General features: G+C 38.7%; 1 protein-coding gene across 1 annotated transcript; it reads left to right on the plus strand.

Annotated features, from left to right (window-relative positions):
- Window positions 1-270: 270 nt before the first annotated feature.
- LOC104628792 (disco-interacting protein 2 homolog C) lies at window positions 271-24,121 on the plus strand (the record flags this gene model as incomplete). The annotated part of the gene is made up of 14 exons (XM_010297486.1): window positions 271-394; window positions 1,021-1,130; window positions 2,479-2,581; window positions 2,935-2,999; window positions 4,803-4,896; window positions 5,014-5,133; window positions 5,957-6,071; window positions 10,514-10,653; window positions 12,247-12,383; window positions 14,611-14,819; window positions 15,637-15,751; window positions 20,867-21,068; window positions 23,198-23,307; window positions 24,041-24,121. Coding segments are annotated over 14 exons (1,725 nt in total), but the record flags the coding sequence as incomplete, so codon positions are not given.
- Window positions 24,122-24,321: the final 200 nt, after the last annotated feature.

The following is a 24,321-nucleotide window of genomic DNA, read 5'->3' on the forward strand; positions in this document are numbered from 1 at the left end:
TCCTCACTTTTATGATTCTCTCCCCCGTCCCACCGTGGGGCAGTGAGTGAGCGAGCGGCTGCGTGGGGCTTGGTTGCTGGATGGGCCTAAACTACGACAGCTGTGCAATTCCTTTGTCAGTCTCCAAATGAGTTTTGCTAACCAGCTAAGTTGCTTCAAGGAAAGAGACTGTTATCCTCTCAAGATAATGTGCCAAAGGACAATACCGTTTTCAGCCTGTAATCACTTCTAATCAATTCTGTGTATTGCTTTTATTTTGTCACGTCTTAGGATGCAGGAAGTCAACAAATAGGCTTTTTGCTTGGAAGCTGTGGAGTTACTGTGGCCTTGACTAGCGATGCATGCCATAAAGGACTGCCTAAAAGCCCCACGGGGGAGATACCACAGTTTAAAGGTAAGCTAACCCTTGCTTATCGTGGATATCACAGGTCATTTACTACAATAACAGCCATTGCACTTGTTTAGTTGTAGCGGGTGAGGATCAGGCCCGTGCTGAAACCCTTGCCGCAGGAGCAGCCGTGGCTGCTGGGGCGCGATTGCCCCAGCTGTGTGTCACTGTCTGGTAGAGATCGCTGCTCCCGCCTCAGCAGCATGACTGCTCCTGATCTGGTTCCCTGCTGGCTCAGCCGGGCTGCTGAGATCATCTGTTGCCACAAGTGAAATTAAACCAACAGACTTAGGACTGTAGTAGGTGAGAAGCATTTGTACAGTTCAGTCCTATAGCTACATGATAGGCGCAGTAACCTCTGACAGGAGAGTGGTAATAAACTATTTGGGTCAATAACAGCTTAAACTGCCCAGCCATTTCTTCAGGGATTGTCTGAGAAGGCCACGATAGCCATATTAAGAAAGCAGTTCTAAAAAATATTCTTTCTCATGCTGTGCTGAGGTTTAAAAGAAGCAATGTTTAGGTAATGGTGACACAGGCATTTGGGAAAAAAACCCTCCGACAGAGGAGAGTTTTGTCTTGTCTTATCCAGCAGAAACTCAACAAAAAGCTGACTTTTCTTTGTACCTCAGGCTGGCCAAAACTGCTGTGGTTTGTCACAGAGTCTAAACATCTCTCCAAGCCGCCTCGTGACTGGTTCCCACACATCAAGGATGCAAACAATGACACAGCTTACATTGAGGTGAGTTAATGAAGATGCATCTTCTGCTCAAATCATTGCATATGGCACTTCTGGATTAGGTAAACATCATTATTCATTCACTAGTCAGAGAGGCAAAGAACATCCTGGTTTAGCCTGTTAATAAGTAATATTTTCTAATAAATTATGCTGGACATTGATTTCAGAAAAGTTAATGAAATGTTAAATTGCATTTTGGGTGTCGCTAACATTAATGTTTTTACATCATCTATGTGGCTGCCACAATATTATATTAAACTTGCCTTGACCAATATTGGTCTCATTCACAGTGTGGGCTTGCCCACTAGCCTTGAGATGGGCAGGTGGGAAGTTTCACAGTGAAATTTCAGTTCTCATATCACAACCTTCAGACCCTTTGAAAGAGAAGGAACTTTCTGTTCAAATGCTTGCCTGTCACTGCTTTGTGAGTCACACTCCCCACAAAAGACCAGCATCAGAAAGGGAAGATTAGCAATACTGTTAAATTCAATTTTTCTCATTTTTTTTTTCCATTCTTTTTTCCCACTTCTGCATAGACTTAAATGCCTCAAATTCAGTGATGTTAGTATTGAATTTAAATGATTATTCAGAGGGAATAAGTTCAAGTGATGGAGCAAAGGTATTTCCTGTCTTTGCACAGTCTGGACTAGAGAAGCAGAGATGCCTCCGTTTTCAATCTTGCTGATTATCTTCATCATGGAGAAAGATAAATATTTAATTTACTTTAATTACCACTGATAGTTTTCAGGCTCTTACATAAAGTTGCAAAAGTTGCTGCAGTCATCAGCAATGATCTCCTACCTCTTTTTTATGCTTCTCTTTCATGACTCTTTTATATTCTTCTGATCAAAGAGCTTGTGTCTTTCAGACTGTATACGTATGGATTATTATAACAGCATCTAGCAAGGATTCTGCAGTCAGCCGTTATCACATGCCTTATAAGACACAGAAGGGAGCAGCTCAGGTTTATTGGTTGGCCTATAAAATCTAACGTGTGGACACTGAGCAGACTGAACTAGGTTATTCTCTGCTAAATCTAGCCAGTCCTTTAGTCATTAATGTGATCAGAATTGTTAGAATTATTCTTCCGTAATGCCTGTATTCAAACAGCAAATGGACTTCTGATATCAAGCCTGGGAAGCTTCAGTCAAAAAGAGAAAGCCTATCTGGAAAAAGTGTCTTTTTAACAGAAAGATGCCTCCCAAGCTCCTCAATACTGCTGGTTTCTTAAGATAGAGTCATTAGATGTGTCCATCATTCACCTACATAGGAAACATTTTAAATGTAGGTATTGAATAATGGAAATAGGGCAAGTATTGCACATTGACTTTACCTGCTTATTTCTTTTTAGTACAAAACATGTAAAGATGGAAGCGTGCTTGGGGTGACTGTGACAAGGATTGCACTTCTGACACACTGCCAAGCTCTGACCCAGGCATGTGGATACACAGAAGGTATGGAGTACACTTCCCTTTCTTCACCCTTAAAATCAAGTGTGAATTGTAATTTGTTTCTCATCAGGCTCCTGTCTCATGTTTTACATAAATCTATTTCAAAGACTTCTAGACTTAGAAACCTGATTTTTTTTTTCATTGGTTTTAGAAAATATGTACACGTTTAACATACCTTTGTGAGAGGTACAAATAATTTCCTAGCCAATACAAATCCTGCAGCGGAGACTTACTATGAACGTTAAGCTTTGAGGTCATCAGTCATGTTATACTGAAGCTTCCTTCCTTTGAGTGGGTTTGCCTTGGGTTGATGCCATGTTCTAAAAAATAAACTCTGTTTTGTTTTTGTTGGACAGCTGAAACAATTGTGAATGTATTAGATTTCAAGAAGGATGTTGGTTTATGGCATGGGATTCTTACAGTAAGTATGTTTTTTTATTTTGTCTGAGCATTTGAAAATAAACTAACCTAATATGCTTATTACTGTCACAAACTGAGATGTCCTACAGTTTCTTCTAATACAAATTTTTCTGCTTTGAAAGCAATAAATATGTGACTTAAACTCGTGATCTTCTGCTAGTGCACTTAACCATAATGTGCACGGTATGCTGGCCCCATTCTTACCATGTTATTCTGATCTTACTGGTGCATAATTTTGAGATCAGACTTTATAGTGGAAACAAATTAAATTAGTACTTGCCTCTGTAAGGATATGATCCAATGGCATAGCTATATTGTCACTGACCACTGTCACTTCTCTATCAAAACTCCCACCAACAGATGGTTTTGCTAACATTAAAGCTTTTCTGATACTTTAAATTGCATACTTTGTCTACTGGCTGTTTGAATGTCTTTCTCAATTGACATGGGAGGCAACTGACATATTTTTAACGATTGCTTCTAAAGGTACTGCTGCAGTCAATGACTGACAAAATACTTAACTACTCACTGATCATTTTTAAGAACAAATAGCAAGTTTTAAAGGTTCACTCTTTGGGGGTCCCAGGATGACATGATTCCCAGCATACATGCTGTGGTTCCCAGGGATCTGATGTACTTTTCCTATGCAGTGTTATACTGTTCTTAGTATCAAAGGGCAGTAATAACACTTCTGAAGCAGAAAGGATCTATTAGGCTTAACGACTATAAGTATCTCATGTTAAAAAACCATCTTTATCACTGAAGTTGAAAGCAAACATCTAATAGAGCTTTTCTATGCCTGCCTTTGCTATTAATCTTCATTTTTTTCATGACTTGCCTGTAAGTGCTTTTCCTGTACCTACACTTGTGCGAGACTGAAAGGAGAACTATCTTTCACAGTTCTAGGAGTGTTTAGATGACTAATCCACTGGGGCACTTAACCTTTCTTAAGACTAGGTTTTCCAAAACAAATACTGTATTTAACCTGAGCTGCTATGAGCAGAGACGTGTTGCCCTCAGAATATGTTTCTAAATGGTAACAGAAGTAAAGCAGCAGCTCATTTACAGGCTGTTTGTTTACTAGAAACACTGAGAAATCACTAAAGCAATTGACTGCCTCAGACTGGGAGATCAGTTTTGGATCCGTCATTGGTTTTACTCAGCTGCTTTTTCTAAACTTCCTACAACTTTTCATGAACTTGTTGAAAATGAGGCCACCTGGAGAAGGACTAAAAACGCCTTCATTTATTTTCTGATAGGATAAATTGATCTCTGCTTAGTCTATGATTCCTATTTCTCTCTCTATGGTCTTTTAAATAATTTGTGCCTCACTACCATTAGTAGCTTTTCAGTCTTCACAGCGATGGATTTCTTTAGACAGATATGTTGCTGTTACTTGTCCTTTTGAGTAAAGAGTCTTCATATATACTGAAGTGTAGCAGGCTTCAGGATAATATTAACCTACATAGCAAACATGCAGACATTGTTCATCCAATGTTTTGTTTTGGTTTTTTTTCTATTTCAAGTGAATTGCTTAGAGTATAAATAGCAAATCTGTTTAATTTTTTTCAGTACTGCTTCGAAGTTATGATCTGATTAGTCTAAATCCTTAATCCTTAATTAAAGCATTAGAAAATGGGGGTCTGTTTCATCTTAGTGTAGATAGCTAGATAGGAAAAGATAAATGCCAGCACTGACAATAAAAAAAGCATAAAGTGATTTGCATAGATGCCCCTGCCTATAACACAATATAAATAATTACCGCAGTTGTTGTATAAAACCCATTTATCTTATTTGATTTCAGAGTGTCATGAACATGATGCATGTTATAAGTATTCCATACTCCTTAATGAAAGTGAATCCACTGTCGTGGATACAAAAAGTCTGTCAATATAAAGGTAAGGAACAAGAACATATGAAAGTATGCTTGATAGTCAAAATCAAAAGTACAAATTGATAATACAGCTGTGTAGCTTTTATATGGTGTATTAGTAATCCTCCCATTCTTGTTGCAGCAAAAGTTGCCTGTGTAAAATCCAGAGACATGCACTGGGCATTGGTGGCACATCGAGATCAGAGAGACATCAACCTTTCCTCACTGCGTATGCTAATAGTGGCTGATGGTGCAAACCCATGTAAGCTGTGTTACTGCAGTCCAATAGAGAATAGAAAGTGTTTTTTCTCTTGCATTTAATGTTTCAATCTTCAGTCATCCTAGCTAAATATTTACAAAGTATGGGGTTTGTCTACTGCAGCCTATATGATATTTATGGAAACAGTAATTAGTTTTGCATTTTTTAAAAATATTTTTTTCTTTACCTAATCCTGAAGCAAACTTGATATTCCACATAATGTAAGTTGCAGTAAATCCAGTTTTGTTTAACATGACAGTCAGGTATAAAGACTGAAGTAAATAACCTTAAGCTATAGAAAGGATCAGAACATTTCTTCAGAGTGATGGTGCTCAGATGGAGAAGTAACTGAGAATTTTAGGGGAATACTTATCCTACTCTGGAGAACCACATCTCGGTCATTTCATGACAATTCATATCATGAACTGTTTCTCTGTATTATTTAAGATACTAACGTATAGGTGGTCTGCTTGTCTATAGTAGTTTGCTTTGAGTTTCTGAATGAAATCTTTAATTTGCCTCATCCTAAAAAATAAAACTGTAATGGAATTCATATTGTAAATCTGGCAGTAATGGCTTTTCTACATAAGCATGGTGAAAGTACTTTATGTTCAAACATTAGTCTTTACTCTCTGTATGCATGCACAACTGCATATACATATATGTAGTTGTAGCAGCTATGACTTCTTTCCCAGTGGACATGGGTCCTTTTTAAATTTTTTCTCCTGCAAAGCCTATATATTCAATAGTAAATTTGCAATTTGAATAGCATCACTTCAGAAATCAGATTATTTTTCTCCTCTGATGTTTTTTTTCTTTACCCCAGGGTCTATTTCTTCCTGTGATGCATTTCTCAATGTCTTCCAAAGTAAAGGTCTAAGACAGGAGGTCATTTGTCCCTGCGCTAGTTCACCAGAAGCTCTCACTGTGGCTATTCGAAGGTACTGTGTTACACCAGTGGAAATAGACCCACTGTAGAATATATGTGGTAACTTGTAAAGAAAGGAAAACCTTGTCCAAGTATGAATCTGCATAACTAACTTCTGAATGACATTTTTAGTTTTCATTTTGCTTATGTCCAAAGAAGACATACAAGAAGAATTTGTAGAGTAGTAATTTCACTTCAGAGTGCTTTATAATATAGTTCCCATTTCTGTAATTTTATCTAACTTTAAATTAAATAGTCTGAAATGCAAAAGCTAATTCTGTAAAAAGAAGTGGAAAAATGCCATCATAAGCATAAAATTAATTAAACTGTGGGAATTTAAGTGGAATTGCTATCAAGGAAAATCATGCTTTAAAGTAGTCTCTTTAAAGAGAATTATGACATTCTGCAGGTTGTTTTTGGCTGACTGGTGCTTTTTAACTATTCATAGACTCTCAGTAATCATCTGGAAATGCCCTTTGAGTCTGGGGGATTTGTGCCTGGAAATAAAATTGATAAATTCTCATAAAATTATTAAGCCTTATGTACATGAATGTCAGTGTGCAGCAGTCGCCTGTCATGAGTGTTGTGGCACAATGTATGGCGTAACTGTTGTCTGTTTTGGCAGAGTTTTCCAAAAGTCGTACGTTGAACAGTAGGCACTTTGTTTTTAAGTTCAGATTTCTGCAGCCATTTATAATTGTTTCACATGTTAAAACATGCAGTATAAAAGTGTCAAGCACTGTAATAGCATTAATTAAAATACTTCCTGCCACAAAGTTTAAAATACACTGTCCAAGTGAAATTTAACTAGATTTTCAATTAGCTTTCCAACGAAACATCACAGGAAGAAAGACAAGAGGCCAAGAGTGTGGTTGATTTTCAGCCACCTAATTATTAGCTTAAAACATCTGAAAGCTAGCCATCCAGGGGCTTATCCTGTCCAGGTTAGTTGTCTTTCTGTGAACTACAGGGTCTCAGAGAGCCCTTCATTCAGCTCCACTAGCTTTATACCAAGAAGTACATTGTTTTTCCCTTGTGATGGGTTTCCTTGCCATAGGCTGTGCCAGACCTTTGCTCCCTTGGAATGAGCTCTTGCTTGTAAGTGCAGAGGGGAGATGGATGGGCAGCAGACGTTGCTTGTGCTGAGCACTCATTAATGGGAGAGGATTTTCATTTCCTGTGCTAACCCTGGAAAATCTGCCCCAAATTGCAGGTTATGAAATGCGAGAACTCACTGTGTCTCAACGTCCAAAGGCCGGCGTGCCCTTTCTAGACTTAAACTCTATCCTTGTAGCCCTCTGAAGCACTAGAAATTGATTTTCAAATCAACTAGCATTGAGAGCTTACATTAAAAAAAAAAATTAGCTCATAAAATAGCAGATAATTAAAAAAAAAGACATTTTTATCTTCATTGCCTTGCTGTGTAATTACAGAGCAGTTCTTCCTACAGTGAATGTTACTGAACACATATCTCCTTTTTTTGAGGTCTGTTTAATGGTAGGATAATGCCAGCTGAACTTGGGAGCTTTAGTATTTTTCATTTTATTCAAGCCGTCTCTACTGACAGTAAAGTCATTATCATACAAGTTCCAAAGAGTTAGAGCTGAAGTATGCATTAGAACGACTCCCCGCAGAGCAGAGATCCAGAGAGCTCCCTGTTAATGCTCTGACTCTTTCAAAATCTATGGTGCATTTTTACTGATCTTCCTACAAGGAAGAGTAACAGAACTAGTTCTCAGATGAAATACCCTTATAGTTTAGAAAAAGACAGTCAGTAATAGCCTTAGAGCTGAATCATGAAGCCTAATATTTAAAGGAATGTGTCATACAAGTAATTCTTTATGGTATTCCCCTTTGGTTTATTGCATATTAGTCTGAACCCACTTGCTTAAGGGAGTGCAAAAGTTTAAGAACAGCTCTTTTCCCATTTAAACATATGGGAAAAAATAGCGGCAAAATAGATTGTATCAGTAAATGGTAGTAAACTGTTCTCAAAATGCTCTATGGCTACTAAGTATGAACAAACCAGGCTTGAAGTAGGTGCACCTTGTCCCTTTTTCATGGTTAAGAGAAACTAAAGGAGTAAGTTTGTCTGGTGGTTTAAGCTAAATTTACTTGGTATGTGAGGTAGGTGGAATTATACCTTTGTTCAGTTGCTTCTACCTTAATCAAAGGATTTATCTTTGTCTAGCAAGCAGTCTTACAGAATTCCAAATCCTGTATTAGAAATATTGAATGTGTAAAGAAAACAAAAAATGTGAACTCTAAAATAAATTAGAAATACAATGGAATGGGGTTATTTATATCACATCTTCTTTCCAAGTGATTTCTCTACTTCGGCTTGGCAGAGATACTTGTTTTCGGGTTGTTCCCATGTGTGTATCATGCACGGGTCAATATAAGATACCATATATTTCAGGGTCAGTGTGACAAGATACTTCCTAAGAGGATGTATAGGTGTTGCCGGGTGCTTCGCTCCCCACCTCACTCCTCTGTCCTGGTCCTCTGACTGTATTCGCTTTTGGTGTCAGATAGCTAGTTGCCTGCAAGAGGAGACTTGAGCATTGTTAACTGGTGTCTCATTCAAGGATCCACCTCAGACTACCAGGATACCAGAAGTACTCTGAAATAGCAGCTCAGAAATGCCTGTCCTGTGGACCCCAGGTCCTCAGCACCAACATTTTCCTTCTACCCACCTACTTCCATTGCACGGCGCTTCTTGCTAACCTGGGAAAAGCTGTTACCTCACCCCAGCCCACAGCAAGCGTAGCTCTATTGACAAATCCGCCATCATGATCCTAGTGGAAAGGATCGTCCCTCCAGCTTCCTGCCCTTGCACCCCTGTCCTGTACACAGCCAGTGTCTTTCCAAGCTGCATCCGCTCTTCTTTTGAACAGTCTTTGGATGTGATAAGTAATGCCAGAAAATGTATGTGATTGAAGTATGAAGTCTAGATCAAGGCGGTGAGAAGCTGCATGTGCCTGCAGGAGGCCTTTCTTCTCATGAGCAGTAAAATGTGTGTTTTGAGGAGCAAGAGTGAGAGGAAGTTGATCAATAACATCTCTGAAAGTTCCTTTTACATGATGGGAATATTATTTATCACAGCTGCTTGTTTACTAACACCATTTGTTATACTCTAATGTGTTTTCAAGCGTACCCACATCCTTCTTTGTTGACAATGTCACCTGAGAAATATGCCTCGTAAAACCTATTAATTGAAATTTATAGTGCCGATCGCTGCAAGGCTTACGTGACCATGATTGGCTAAGGCCCGCCTAGTATTTCAAGCACAGTAGAGGAGAAGTGTCATATAAAAGGACATTAGCTGCTAAAAAATAGTTGTATTATGATGGACTATTTAGGAAAAATGCAGAATCTTGAACTAAATATTGGCTGTTTTATCCATCTTGAGAATAGCTGGGGTCTGGCTGCTCTACATGGATGCATTATCCACACTCAAATCAGCATCATGTTAGCTTCCAGTTTTGCATATTAAAATGCAGGACAGTGTAAAAATCTTTCCAGACACAAAAAGCCCTCACGTATTCCCTTGACTTAATAACTTGCATACGTCAACATTCATTTGCTAAAGCAATACATATAATGTGAAACAAGTTGACAGACAGCTTTTACTGACACGGTGGAATTGTACAGCATGTCGGCAGTGGATCTGAGCAAACTGAGGTGTTACAAAGAGGCTGCATCCACAACATTTTGACCATGACTGATGAAGGTGTACTTTGTTTTAATTTTCATGGTGTAAAGTAGGATAGGAAGAATTCAATTATATACACTAAAATAAAGGTGGTAAAGTCCTTGCAGCTTCCACAGGTACTTGGCAGTCAATCTATTACAACGTAATTTCTTCTGTTTAGTAATTTTAAATGCTTAAGTATTGGGAGTGGGAAGTCATATCTGTTATTTAAACACAGCATACTTGTATTCTGATCTTGACTTTGACACCAGTGTGCTAGCATTAGGCTTTTAGTCTGGCAGGTGAGTTTGGTTCCTAGGTTGCCCCGAAGTAGGTAACATAGAGATTTTATTGAGTTATTTACTGATCAGTTCCAAATATTTAGAGAGCAGTTTCCCTCCACATCGTTTGCACTGCCTTTCAATATTTTTAAAACAAGGCAAAAGGCCTTTACTTGGGTAGTCAAACAATCTTCATAAATCTATCTGAGAATTAAATACAAGTTGTTTTAGGTAAATGTTAGGTGTTACTTTCATGTCTACATGCCCATACATGTGGGTGGCCACTGAATTGGAGAGCTCACAGACATAATGACTCAGGAATGATGGAAGAACAGGATTCTGTCAGGTCTAGTAGGGGAAAAAAGAAGGTTAAATTTTAAACTGTCAAATAGAGGAGTATTTGCAATTGTAGTCCCTTAAGAATAAGTAAATGCTTACGTCTGCCTGATGGTACACTGATGTTATGACCCATGGTTGCAGGCCAACAGATGACAGCAATCAACCACCAGGCAGAGGAGTTCTGTCCATGCATGGTCTCACTTACGGAGTGATTCGAGTGGACTCTGAAGAAAAGCTTTCCGTTCTGACTGTCCAGGATGTTGGCTTAGTGATGCCAGGAGGTAAGGAACTTTCTTTGAGCCTCCCATGTTTCATCAATTTAAGTAATTAGCTGCAGAAAGTCATAGGTAGGCTTACTTTGCTGTTAGACCACAAGCTTTGGGATTAGAACATGTGTACTTGAAAACATTTTAGTCCAAAAGCATTACCGTGTAAAACTTCATGGTTTGGAAATCCCAAGATTTCTTCTCCGTGTTTACCTCAGTGACTGTCTTTACTTGCATTAGCAGCGTGCTTTAAACAACCTGTCACCATATCAGAACATCCGTTCTTTAACTGAGAGATACTGGTATAGAAAATAAGAAAGCTGGATTCTGATGTATGTAGGCTATAAATATCCATAAGCCTGACCCTACTACTTCTTGGTAGTGAAAGTTTTAATAACCTATGCTAACAGTCAACAAAATTGCTATCTTGCAGAATGTTTTTCCAAAATCCTGTGCTATGACCTCTTTATTAGAAAGAGGAGGTATGACTGAACAGTACATGTTGATAAATTCAAACTGAATTTATCAAACCAGTGCTTCTAAAGATGGAGATAAGATTTTTCATGAGAGCTAGATTTTAAATGAGATGTTACAGAGACTAGAAAAGGATAATACCCTAGTTTTTCATAAGAGAACATCTGTTATGCACTGAAGGAATAAAACATAATGATGCATCCTATAAGATTTCAGTTGAACAACTTAAAGAAAGAAAAGAGTGGTTGTTGTCTAATAGTTATCAGATAAGATATTACTAATGATGTGCCATCTTGCACTTAATACTATATTCTGATCTTATTAAACTCCTGTTTATCCTCAGAGTGAGAGAAAAGTCATTCAAAATTCTTTACACTTGTACTTAAAAGACGTGCTGATTCATTTCTGGTCTCCCTTGTTCATCATATCCTCTTTCTAACTGCAAAATCCAAACATGCTGGACTCTAGCTCCAGGGATTATAGCTAAAGCAGCATACCTGATTCTTACTCACATGGCTGACATAAAATAGTGCTTCTTCCTTGGACCAGTGCTTTCTAATCCCTCCTGTTTAGCTCCTGCTGTCTCTGCAGTCCTGTAAGACCGGTGAGAGGGAGTCTGAGCTCTGATAAATTCTTAGTAAAATGACTGTGCTAGTCTGCTTGAATATCTTGATCTTTCATATGGTGTTACTTGCTACTTTGTGAGAGGTGGATTTCCTGGTTGCCTGCCTCCCTGGCAGTATAATTATTATCAAGAATTCCATTAGGGTATTGCATTTTGCACTGACTGCAGCAAATCTGGTCTTCAGTATACAAAACTGGGAACACAATCACACTTCACAGCAATATTACAGATCAACTGAAATTTTAGAGAGCAAGGCAAATTAGGTTTTGTTATCAGTGTAAAGACTGAGTTTATGTAAAGATCTTTGTATTCTTTGTATAAATATCATTTATAATGTAAATAACACTTGATAATGTTGAAGACCTTAAAGTTTGAGAAACCAATTGTTAGACGTTAGTCTACATATAATTTATTTATGTCAACTCCACCATGATGTCTTTACCACAGCATTTATGTTATTCTGTAGTTCATTTTATAATATTTTTTAAAGTCCTTTGCTCTCCCTCTAGCTATAATGTGTTCAGTGAAGCCAGATGGAATTCCTCAGCTCTGTAAAACAGATGAAATAGGAGAACTTTGTGTATGTGCTATTGCAACGGGTACATCATATTATGGACTCTCAGGCATGACCAAAAATACTTTTGAGGTAAGCTGACCAAAAATTGCTATATAAAATCCTTCCTTTTTAACTTTTTCTATTTTGGGATAATATTTGACATTAAAAATATTGATAGTAATAGTATCAGAATAGCAGTAATAATCAATGCTTGTGGCTTGGGACCTGTACTCTAGCCATATAATCTGCACTGAAGCCCATTTCATTAAGTGCAATAGTAGCTCATTACATGGGTTTAATTTTGGCTCTGAAGAGCTTTTACTTTAATTTTGAAAGAATATACCAGGGGCTGAAACAATCAGAAGGAAAGCAGGAAGAAAGACATAAGTTCAAAAGGTAATACTGTACAAGTCTATGAGCTAGGTATGTGCAGAATTCGATTGCTGCGAACAGTAGGAAGGCTGCTGGATATCTCTAAAAAGCAGTTTCCAACATTTCCACAACACAGCCAGCATTGAAGGCTTGCATTTATACAGAATCCTGACAGATGTAGCCTTCAAGAGGTATCTGAATAGCAGATACCTTTTCCTAATTAGTCCCCACCTGCTTTTGTTTGAATTGCCTTAGGTGAAAGCGTTTTTGCTTTGTGGAATCTGTTTTCCAGTAGGCTTCAGCTCCAGTGCAGACAGCTGTATTGATAGCTCTGTTGTACGTGTTCACTCATTATCATTAACTTCTGCTGAAGCCAGTATGAAAGGCTGAACAAATCAGAGAAATAATACTGAAAAAATTTGAGCTGAGATTTTTCTTAAGTTCTGAACCTTTTCTATTCTCATATTTGAGAAAAAAGAAAAATACATTTACATTTCCCTTAACAAATGCTTTGATATTACAATTTTTAACAGGCCAAACATGACTAGTATCTCCTGCAAAATGCAAATCTGAATGTTGTAAACACTATACATTAAATAATTAATGGAGACTAGTGGATACGATTCTCTATCTTGCTATCGAAGCCAGGAAGCCTACTATGCTGTTGTGATCTGAAATTTGTGGATAGCTGATTACTGTGCCACAAGTACAATTGGCAATACCCAGTGTGAATGATAATCCTGGATTTGACATATTTCGGGGTAGAAAGGTACTTAACGTTCATTTTGTAGTACTTCCTGTAATTACAAAATCATTCATAATTCATAACTGGATCTGCAGTTTAACAGCATATTTAGACTTATTCCTAATGGTAAGCAAAGAAATTGCCATTGAATGAGCAAGACCACTCATTTTTAAAGTTAAACTTGTTCTTAAGAGTCCTCTCCAAGTGGGCCACCTTTTTTACTGTGTAATTCACGTTGCAGCTCTAAGAGAATAAAAGAGTTTTGTGTTCCTGAAATGAATTATGGCTGAGGAGGTATAAGCCTTAAATCTGTTCAATAACAGTCACCCATGGGCATCTGGCAGCAGAATTTGACCTTTCTTTTTAGATTAGTCTTGAAGGAGACTGTATAGCCATGGTCTTCCACTTGCCATTGTCTTAAATAACTTCCCTTTAGACTATTTCGGTTTAGAGAAAAACAACGACAAGAAAGTGTGGTTGTGTCAGAATGCAGCTCAAAGTAGCTCACGTGCCGGGCAGATAATGCTGTGTTAGTTAGGATAGAAATAGCGGTAGAAATCAATCCTGTGGAAGTCACGAACGTGTCTGGTGTTCAAACATTTAGGGAGGCTCTGTATAGGGCTGTATTTTCACTTTTAGACATGCTACAGGAGACATTATCACTGGAGTTGTGAGGACTTAATTGACCTTAGATAAAAATGTGGTCAGCTGCAAGAGTCATTGAAGTACAGTACCTTAAAAAAGCTTAATTTCTAGCCTGCTTCTTTCTGTATACTGTGCTGGAAACGAGCATGAAGTACTAAAAAGAACCCCTGCTGTAATGTTTGCAGTTTAATCTCTCAGTAACCTATACATAGCACCTCAGGCTAGCTGCACTCTGTAGAGTGTTTTTTTTAATTCACTACTGTTTTTGTTGATTTATGTATTTTTTTAAGGTCATAAATGATTTACAGAGCCACGGTTAGGGAAAACATGTAGTAAATGGAGTGTGATTGAACTTGCTGGAACACAGGTGTGGAAAATTACACACGCTAGTCTAGGAGTTTCCTGACACTCTCTATGGTCAGTGAAGAGTAAAGAGCATCACCAGCAACCTATCTACTTCATTCCCAAAGAGCCATCTGAGAGAGCACGTCAGAAATATTTTGCAGCATGGTCTCTGTGTATAGAATTGAAGACCTGTGTTTCTCTGTCTTACAGGTGTTTCCCATGACCAGTTCTGGTGGCCCTATCACTGAATATCCTTTTATAAGGACTGGACTACTGGGCTTTATAGGACCAGGTGGACTTGTCTTTGTTATCGGCAAAATGGATGGTTTGATGGTTGTCAGTGGAAGAAGACATAATGCTGATGACATTGTAGCAACAGCATTGGCCGTGGAACCAATGAAATTTGTCTACAGGGGAAGGTTTGATCCTTTCTTTTCTTATATTATGTAGAAATCCTTGTTTTGCTTAGACCAGGTGTAAGTGACCCAAAATGCTTCCAGAAGGTGGTGCCTAATCTGCACTGTGGTTTCCCTCCATTGCTGTTCATACTGCTAGAACGAGGAGACAGTAGAGGGAAGCCTAAGACAGTGTTGAGGCAGACTTTAGATACCAAGGTCCAAAATCATGATTATTAATATTTCCAGTTGAACAGCTGGTTAATTCTGAAGGTGTTGACTCAACAGGATCCTTTCTGTTTGAGTTGAACATTTCCAATATGCCTAACACTGAAGTTCTTGAACATGGCAGTGGTTCCTTGTGTGACCTTCCTAATGTGCTGAAAGTGAGCAGGAAACATCTAAAACTTCTGAAGAGCCTAATGCAGTAACATGCACTCACACTTGATCATGTGGCAGACCTCTCACAAAATGATGTTGCAGTTACTTTCTTCTAAGATGGGGACAAAGAAGGTGTTTAAGCTGACTGTTCTATAATAGCTTAACAACCTTGGTGTGAACGAAATTTGGTGCTTTTCTGGTCCCAAGAAGGTTCACTTCTCCAACCCTGCTGTGACATTATGCCTGTATTTACATGATTCTAGAACAAAGACCCCTATTTCACCTCCAGAAGTTATCCAAAATTGTTCATGTTGCTTTTTCCCCATAAATAAAATACTAATTGGTGCACTCGTTATCTGAGTAACAAATAACAAAACCGTATTTATGAAAGATTATCTTAGAAGACAGGTTTTTTCATCTGTCCTGGCACTAAATAGTCTTCTATCCTTCTCTTCTATAGAATAGCAGTGTTTTCAGTGAGCGTGTTGCACGATGAAAGGATAGTTATTGTTGCTGAACAAAGACCAGATTCCACAGAGGAAGACAGTTTTCAATGGATGAGTAGAGTTCTCCAGGTAATGCTCTTTACATATGTTTCGAAGCTATATTTCCTGCTTTATATTCTTTTTATTGATCTTTCAGGCCCCCAAGGTAACTGACATTTATTTTTGAGTAGTTTTAAGTCCACCTTCAGTTGCACTTGCCCCTAATGAGCACAAAATTAGATTCTTCTGAGTGACAGTTCCTGTCTGGGCCGCCCATATCCAGAGAGTGATACTTTTCCTAATCAAAATGCTCTAAGAAAACAGGGATGAATTGAAGTAAGTAATAGCAAGGACAGAGTAGTGTATGTTTTATAAGGATATAGTCATTCATTACTTCAAGAGAGTCATGAATGAATATATTATATACTCTTACTCTCAAAAGCTACCAAAGTCTCTTACTAAACTCCGTATCATTGGCACTGATATGGAGTTGACCTCTTCAAAAGTAGGTATATGTATCTGAACTAGATATCCAGATATCTTTTTTTTTAATCAGGCGGAGAGAATTATGTGTTATTAGTGCACCATGATGACAGCTAAAATAAACGGAATGAAACACAGCCTAAAAATGCTGATTTCTCTCTACTGAAATGAAGTGATTGATTAGCTCAGATCTAGGTACCTACAATGAGGTTATCTGCATAGAGGATGCTTATTGCAAGGAATCCCATTCCAGCTGTCTTGTGGATCATGCAAGGCACATAGCACTGTGATGAAACACACCTTGGTGGTGGTGTTCGACAGTTTGAGCAGAAGACAGAAGCTACTGAAAAATAAAAAATACTGATCTTCTCCTTACATATAGCAGTCCAAGTTAGGGCAATATCATTACTATATTCAAAGTTTTTTCAACTCTGATGTCCACACACAAAAAATTAGATACTTTAGATAGCAGTCATCTTCCGTCTCCTCCATCTTTGTGGTTAAGGCAATTCTCACTCAAAAGCAACAAGCTTAATGGAGATGTAGTCAAATTAAGTCTGTCTATTGCTACCTTGTGAAGTGGTCTCAGCTCTGTCTACAGCTGGTCACGTGTTACTTCCACTCCTTTCCTACCTTCCTTTCTGTCCTTCCTCAAGGACTCTTCTCAGGTAAATATATTGCAAACATCTTTTTTGCTTTACCCAAGAGCCAAAGAAAAAGATCCCACACAATTCAGAGATGTTTTTACTCATTATTGCTTTGTACTGAATAAGAAAGGGAATTGGTCTACCGTATCCTTGAAGAAGCTGAACAAATAAGCTTTCATCCATCTCAAGACAGGTTTATTTGCTCTCTTGATTTAAAAGATAGCTACATTTCATACAGCTAGAGGCATCTCATATTCACAGTAGATATAAATTATTACCGAGAAAAGCTAGAACCTCCAGCTTGTCCATCACACAGAAAGCCTTTGAAGCACCTAGTAGCACATAGGGCAACTATTGTAGAAGTAAAAGGTTTTGGATTGCCCGTGCTTTGATAATTTTTATCAAGTAGCAAGCTCCTAAAGAAAAGGTTGAAACTCCAGACTTACACTTCTCTTGTTTTGTCAGCTGAGCATTTTTGTGACTTTTACAGAAATCATGTCTTACACGATCATAGTCAGTAGAATTCAGTACTGAACACTGTGGGAGTCCTGTGTCAAGTTACTCCTGCCAAAAGTCAATCCTGTTATTCTGAGTATGATCAAGTCACAGCAGTGTCTGAGAATGGTAGGCAAAGTACACGTGTGGCTGCTTTCGTCACCCATGTGTGAAGTCTGCAACTCTGGCATGCCGTCACTATGTGAACAGGAAGTTTCTCATTGAATTTCAGCTGAGAGCGGAGATGGAGGACAGAAGCCAGGAACATGTGGGATGCTTTATGCCTCCTTCCCAATCAGACTTTTAATGACAGATGTCAGGAAATGGTAACCAGTTGTATCTGAATCATCTGCTAGTGATGAGCAACACAATGATACCACACTTGTGTCATGGCTCTCAATGACATCCATGATAACAAACTCTACCAAATTGTAACTCATTTATGATGATGTTTGTGAGACTTGACTGACACTCTGTGTGTGCTGCCCTGTGCCAGCCCTGCCCTATGCTGCCTGCTTCGGCTGTGCCTCGCTGTGTCTGTGCATCACTTCCCTAGAGTTGAGCTGCATCTATCTGCAGAACTTTTTTCCAGTGGGTTGCACATATTCTGACTCTTCCTGCTCCTCAGCAGAGGGCATAAGAATGGTAGAGATGCTCTGCGTATGGAACTATGTTGGACTGCATCAGTGGGTTTTAGCAGAGGCATGGTTGGGAAGGAGTGGTCAGGCCAAGTACAGCGTTTCTTGAGAGTAGTGAAGGGCGGTATCTTAGTGGCAGTGTGAGTGAAGATCCTGGGTCACCCAGCAGTTCAGTCAGATGGATCCTAGATACTCATTCATCTCCCAGGCTGCTGCAAACTGATCTGACCCTTCAGGCAGAGCTGGGGGTCCTGTACCTGGCAGACTGGATGTTAGTTTTACCAGTGCCCATGCACTGGCAGGACTTGACAGGACTAGGCAAAACTAGGACATCTCCTGCAGAACTGGAGAGTCTCTGCCTGGAGAATTTTGTCAGAATGTGATGCTTTCTTAGCTTGAACAATGTAACAATCTGGACTCTGCAAGTCCTGGTATCTTTAATCTGTTTTCTGAATGAAGCAGAGCCATAAAGATTTCAGATACTCTGTTTACTTCTGGCTGGACTGAGTAATTTAAAAAACCAAGCCTTCTCATCAAGAGGCATAAATGCCAGCAGTATTAAAATTGACTGGTACTCTTATCTCACAAAATTTTATGTCTCAGTTCAGTAGGCCTCATCCTTGTGAAAAACAAAGTCATTCCCTGCCTCCATGCCAAATTCCAAAATACAAAAGGTGACAATTTTGAATGACCCATGACATTTTATCAGGCATTGTGCTGCAGAGGTAGCTATCAAAGGAGACAGTTCAGAAGTCACTGAGGAATCACTGTATAAACACCTCTCATCCCACCTCAGCTGAGTATTGCTTTCCATTCAACCAATTCTAGGAGCCACACTGTCATATGTTTGCATAAGAATGGTTACTTGCCCCATAAGAGTTTTCCTTCAAGCTGATGTGAGGTGAGGGTCCCATGATTTATCACTGCTTTTCAGAACCTACAAATAGCATTTTGATTAGGAGGTTGTGATGGTTTCTGCCACAAACATGAGACATTGTGTGCTAGCTGTCATATTGCTGATCTCGCTGTTGCTGATCTTTCAGGTAACATGTCTGTAGACCAGCAGTGACGTCTTCCAATACTACCATGAGATCTACCACTACTAAAACTGCAATGTTTGTAAAATGAGTAACTGCTTTATTATTCTTTGTTATTAAATTTTGCAATCAAATAAATAGAAAATGAAGCAAGCAGAAGCAAAAGCAAAGTATTACTTAGGGTCTCTGTGGAAGTAATCAGTAACTTATTGGTGCACACTTTAGTATATAACTATAATTGATTATTTTATCTCAGAATATAGATTGTATCTTGAAGGCAACAGATGTATATGTTCACTTTTTTCACAGTTAAAAATTAAAATGCAAGTTAAATTATATTTTTGAACATTTAACTACTCATTAGAGATGCTGTCTGTAAGTTGTTTCTCAGTCTGCTTGGACATCTGAAGTTGTTTTTCTAACTTGCTACAATTTTTGTTACCAATGTGAGGGAAAAAACTAGTTAAAATGCGTATGGAGTTAAAATCTGAAGTGCATGGATATTAATGTTTAAGTAAGTAAATTACACAGATACTGTGGCTGAACATGAGCCAAGCAGGCTGAACATGAGCCAGCAGTGTGCCCAGGTGGCCAAGAAGGCCAACAGCATCCTGGCCTGTATGAGAAATAGTGTGGCCAGCAGGAGTAGGGAAGTGATTGTGCCCCTGTACTCGGCACTGGTGAGGCCGCATCTCGAATCCTGTGTTCAGTTTTGGGCCCCTCATGACAAAAAGGATGCTGAGGTGCTGGAGCGTGTCCAGAGAAGGGCAGCAAAGCTGTTGAGGGGTCTGGAGAACAAGTCTTCTGAGGAGCGGCTGAGGGAACTGGGGTTGTTCAGTCTGGAGAAGAGAAGGCTGAGGGGACACCTTATCGCTCTCTACAGCTACCTGAAAGGGGGTTGTGGTGACATGGGTGTTGGTCTCTTTTCCCAACTAACTAGTGATAGGACAAGAGGAAATGGCCTCAAGTTGTGCTGGGGGAGGTTTAGATTGGATATTAGGAAAAATTTCTTCAGCGAGAGAGTGGTCAAGCATTGGAACAGGCTGCCCAGGGAGGTGGTGAAGTCACCATCACTGGAAGTGTTCAAAAGAGGTGTGGATGTGGCGCTTCAGGACATGGTTTAGTGGGCATGGTGGTGTTGGGTTGATGGTTGGACTTGATGGTCTTAAAGGTCTTTTCCAACCTTAATGATACACTTTTGAAAGTGATGCAATTCACTCCACTTGTCAGACCGTGAACATGGTTACTATAAGATTCAAAGATGCTTATTTTTCAGGTTTTCATTCAACAGATTTTTTTTCAAGTTTTGTAGTTTTCCATTATATTGTACCAATTCCCATTCCTGCCTGTGCATCTTTTACACAGTTATCAGGAAGGGAAACAGTGATTATCTTAGAAAATTTTTTTCAAAATATAAGCTACATACATCAGTAGGTATATGGTGATATATGTGCAACTTGTGAAATTTTTCTTTGCTCTGCAAGATGGACTGGATGTTAAGTTGATAGGAATCCTTTGAACTTTAATTCTGAGAAGTGCACCAGTTAAAATCAGTTTCACATGAGTTGCTAGCCCATCTGCTAGTCATAAATCTCCCGTATACGTGCTACTAACGTGTGCCTAAGAGATGCCTAGGTAGCATTTCTTAATCGATTCCTCTGTATTTATTACCAGATTTTTGTTTGCTTTTTTATCTTCTGGAATGAGTGTAATAACATCAGCGTTACATTTCCGTTCACCTGTTCCCACTGAAAAGAACCTCCTTATCACTGACATTGCTGAAGTGTCTTTCCATTGCCAGTTAATTATTAGACTTGTTCTATGCAGTAATTCAGAACAATGTGTGCTTATTAGAATGATGAAAAATTAGCCTCTCATTAAAATTGACTTCCTGCTTTTTTTTAGGCTATTGACAGTATTCATCAAGTGGGAGTCTACTGCTTAGCACTCGTACCAGCAAACACGCTTCCCAAGACGCCGCTGGGAGGAATACACCTGTCAGAAACCAAACAGCTCTTCTTGGAAGGATCACTGCATCCTTGTAACGTGCTGATGTGTCCCCACACCTGCGTAACAAACCTGCCTAAACCAAGGCAAAAACAACCAGGTAAGATGAGTGAAGGCAAAGGGATGTGGACACATTTAATGCTGTGTGTTCACGGTACTGTATGGAGCAAAATCAAGAAACTGTTAATACAAGTGAGAATCAGCTTGATCAGCTGTTACTGTTAAATATTCCAGGTGTGTTAAGGACATCATTGTATTCAGCAGAAACTAGAAGTACCTTCACAAAGAGTGCAAGGAAAAATGCTCCAAAAACCTAACTTCAGTAAAGATGAAGACATTTTTATCACTATACAAGGCACTGCTGAGACCACACCTGGAGTTCTTTGTAAATTCATGATCAATTATGTTTCAAGAGAATGGACTGAGACCAAAACAGTGAAAGATAAAATCTTGGCTTATTTGAAGGCTGAGTTTGTAAAGTAGAAATAGAGAGGAGGAGGACTGTTGACACTAAATAACAGTGTTGGAAGAAGAGCAAATACTTAAAAACTGATCAAGAATAAATTAAATCTAAGAATGAGGATAAAGGCTTTACCTGAGTAGGGAGATTCTGGATTATTCTTACAGCAGGTATATTTGAGGGAAAACCCTAACTAGTTTTAGGGTGGTTCTTCAGAAGTTCTGCCACACTTTATGGAGAATATTGGATGAAATGGTACAGCAAGACACTGCCTCAAGAGACCGAGAAAGCCCTTGTAGCCTGCTGTAGTCCAGTTGCTGATTACTCATGACCAACAAACAAGCAAATTTTAGCAAATTTTAGACTCTGAATCCAATTGCAGATTTTATTACTCAGATTAATTTCAAGGATTTCTGTATCTGCAGCCTCAGGCTTAAGACCTGAATTCAGCTACATTAGACTAAGTGTTGATTACTTTCCACTCTGGAAACCTTAGAATAGGAAAACGTTGGAATAGAAAATGTTTTTAGCCTCTGGATCTCAGATGTGGGAACTATCTGTCATGCATTCAGTGCGAGTTTGACAAAACCGTCAGCTTCTTTATTTATTTAAAACCTTTTGACTAATGTTTCAGAAATCAAAACCATAATCTAAGTTCGCAGATACTGGGAATGTCAGAGGTTAACAGTGACTTCCACTAACTTACAAAATTAAGCCTTTAACTGCAGTGCTCATTTCGGTATTTCCTTGTTGCTGCTTCACAAAGTAATCATTGAATTAGGATCTGTGCAGTGGAGATAATTATAGATACATTATGTATACATTATATATCACTATGGTAAAAACAATGCCAAGAACTCAGAAACCAAACAGATAGCATCACATTTTCCCATTTTGCGTACCTGTGATATACCCAGAGGATATTGCTTTCATCTTTTTAAAGCAGAGTAGTCTGTAGATGTTGTTTATTGTACATTATCTGGTTACTTACACATCTCGTATTTTGACACTTATACCACATACCATCACTGAGACGAAGCTTGGGCATCATAGACTAGAAGGAAAGCCTGGCATCAATTGCAGTTAATCAGTAATCCATGCTGAAGAATCCGTGCTCGTGTTAACATTAACAAACATTAATATGAGCATAAACGGTATCCGAGAGACAGGTATTTTTCCCTAGCAGCAGCAACAAAACATTAGTGAAATCCACCTCATGGAGAAATGTCAGCTGTGACATCTTCCTTTCTTCTAAAGTTAAACTCTTCTTCTTCAGTCCCTACCTTGTGCTAAAGGGCTTGCATATATTTTATCATATGCACCATCTGCCTTTCTAATCCTTGCCACTTCATGTCTATAGCATTACAGAATTGCTGATACAGATGCAACTTAGCCCAGGGAACAGAAGAGAGAAATAGAAACATTGTCCCTGAAGCCTGGATACATCTTATCTGGTTTTAAGCACTTGAATGGACATCTCTAAAATAGGAGCTGAATTTTCCAAAGATTCCTCGTATCAAAGCAAACAGGATGTGTCTCTGGCTATAGAGAGCCCATGCTAAATGGCTGCCTCAGATATATTTAGAGAGGGTGAATCCACCCCTACATATCTTCCGGCTACTTCTGGTCCATCAACCAAAGTGTGTATCAACAGAGATGTGCTCAAGGTTTGGTGTTGTGGATAGCAATGAGGAAAATATCATGTAATGCAAAAGAAATAAAAAGAATTTTCATCCACAAGCACTTAGCACATTTCTGATTTGTTCTAGAAATTGGCCCTGCCTCTGTGATGGTGGGGAACTTGGTCTCTGGAAAAAGAATTGCACAGGCCAGTGGTAGAGATTTGGGGCAAATAGAAGATAATGATCAAGCCAGAAAGGTAAGCTAAACTTTTCTGATGTGGCTTATATTTAGCTAGTTAGCATCAGCACACTTAGTAGTACATAGATTGTATTATTACTTATTATTATTGCAGAATTTGTTGATTGCTTTTTTTTTAATTCACACTAAAATATTTCAGAACCCTCTTTACAGAGGAATATAAAATAGACGTGAGGGGAACAGAACAAATGTGGTGGAAGTGTTAATGAGGCTTCTACCAGAAATCACTCTCTATTAGATCTTTTTTGCTAGTACGAGTGGAGTCCAGGGAATTTTGTTTTCATATATGGTCCTGACCTTATTTGTTGTTATTTTGATCCTGTAAAATTAAGTTAAAATTCAGCTCTTTTGGGGGCTTATGTTAAGTTCTAAGCTGTATAAATATTTATACATTTATAGTAAGAAAAAGAGAGGAAGCTAAAGAATTAAAATAGTGCTTAAATTCGGTGATCAGTAAGAACTGATTTATCGCTTTGAAAGTATGTATAGTAATAGATCATAATCCCAGCAGTGGTTTCAGTTCCAGAGAGGCCGCTGCTACTGTGCAAAAGCACCTTGCTATAAATATGTGGGATGACAAGAGAATTAATTCATGTTTACAGCTTCTAGGTATTGATGTAAAATGTAGCATATAAATGAGACAGACATAGTCTAAATAGCAAAAATAGTTATCTGGTTTTTAAAGCCAAAATGTTGTTCAGTGTCATGACTATCACTCTGCTTTATTTTAGTTTCTCTTCCTCTCAGAAGTATTACAGTGGAGAGCTCAGACCACTCCTGACCATGTGCTTTACACTCTACTCAACTGCAGGGTAAGAAGCTCAGACCATTACTCTGCCTGTGGTATGGAAAATGGCACGCTGGTATTTCAGCTGCACCTCCTTGTGCTATGGCTGAACGCAACCTTTCTGGGTTTTTTCCCATTAATACTCAGGTGTTATATTTAATGTTCACTGAGGCAGAGAGGAAAAGAGAATAATCATTGCCAGTTGTCAAAATATAGATTGCTTTT

Source organism: Phaethon lepturus, unplaced genomic scaffold (assembly GCF_000687285.1).
Source record: "Phaethon lepturus isolate BGI_N335 unplaced genomic scaffold, ASM68728v1 scaffold47231, whole genome shotgun sequence".
Lineage (NCBI taxonomy): Eukaryota > Metazoa > Chordata > Aves > Phaethontiformes > Phaethontidae > Phaethon > Phaethon lepturus.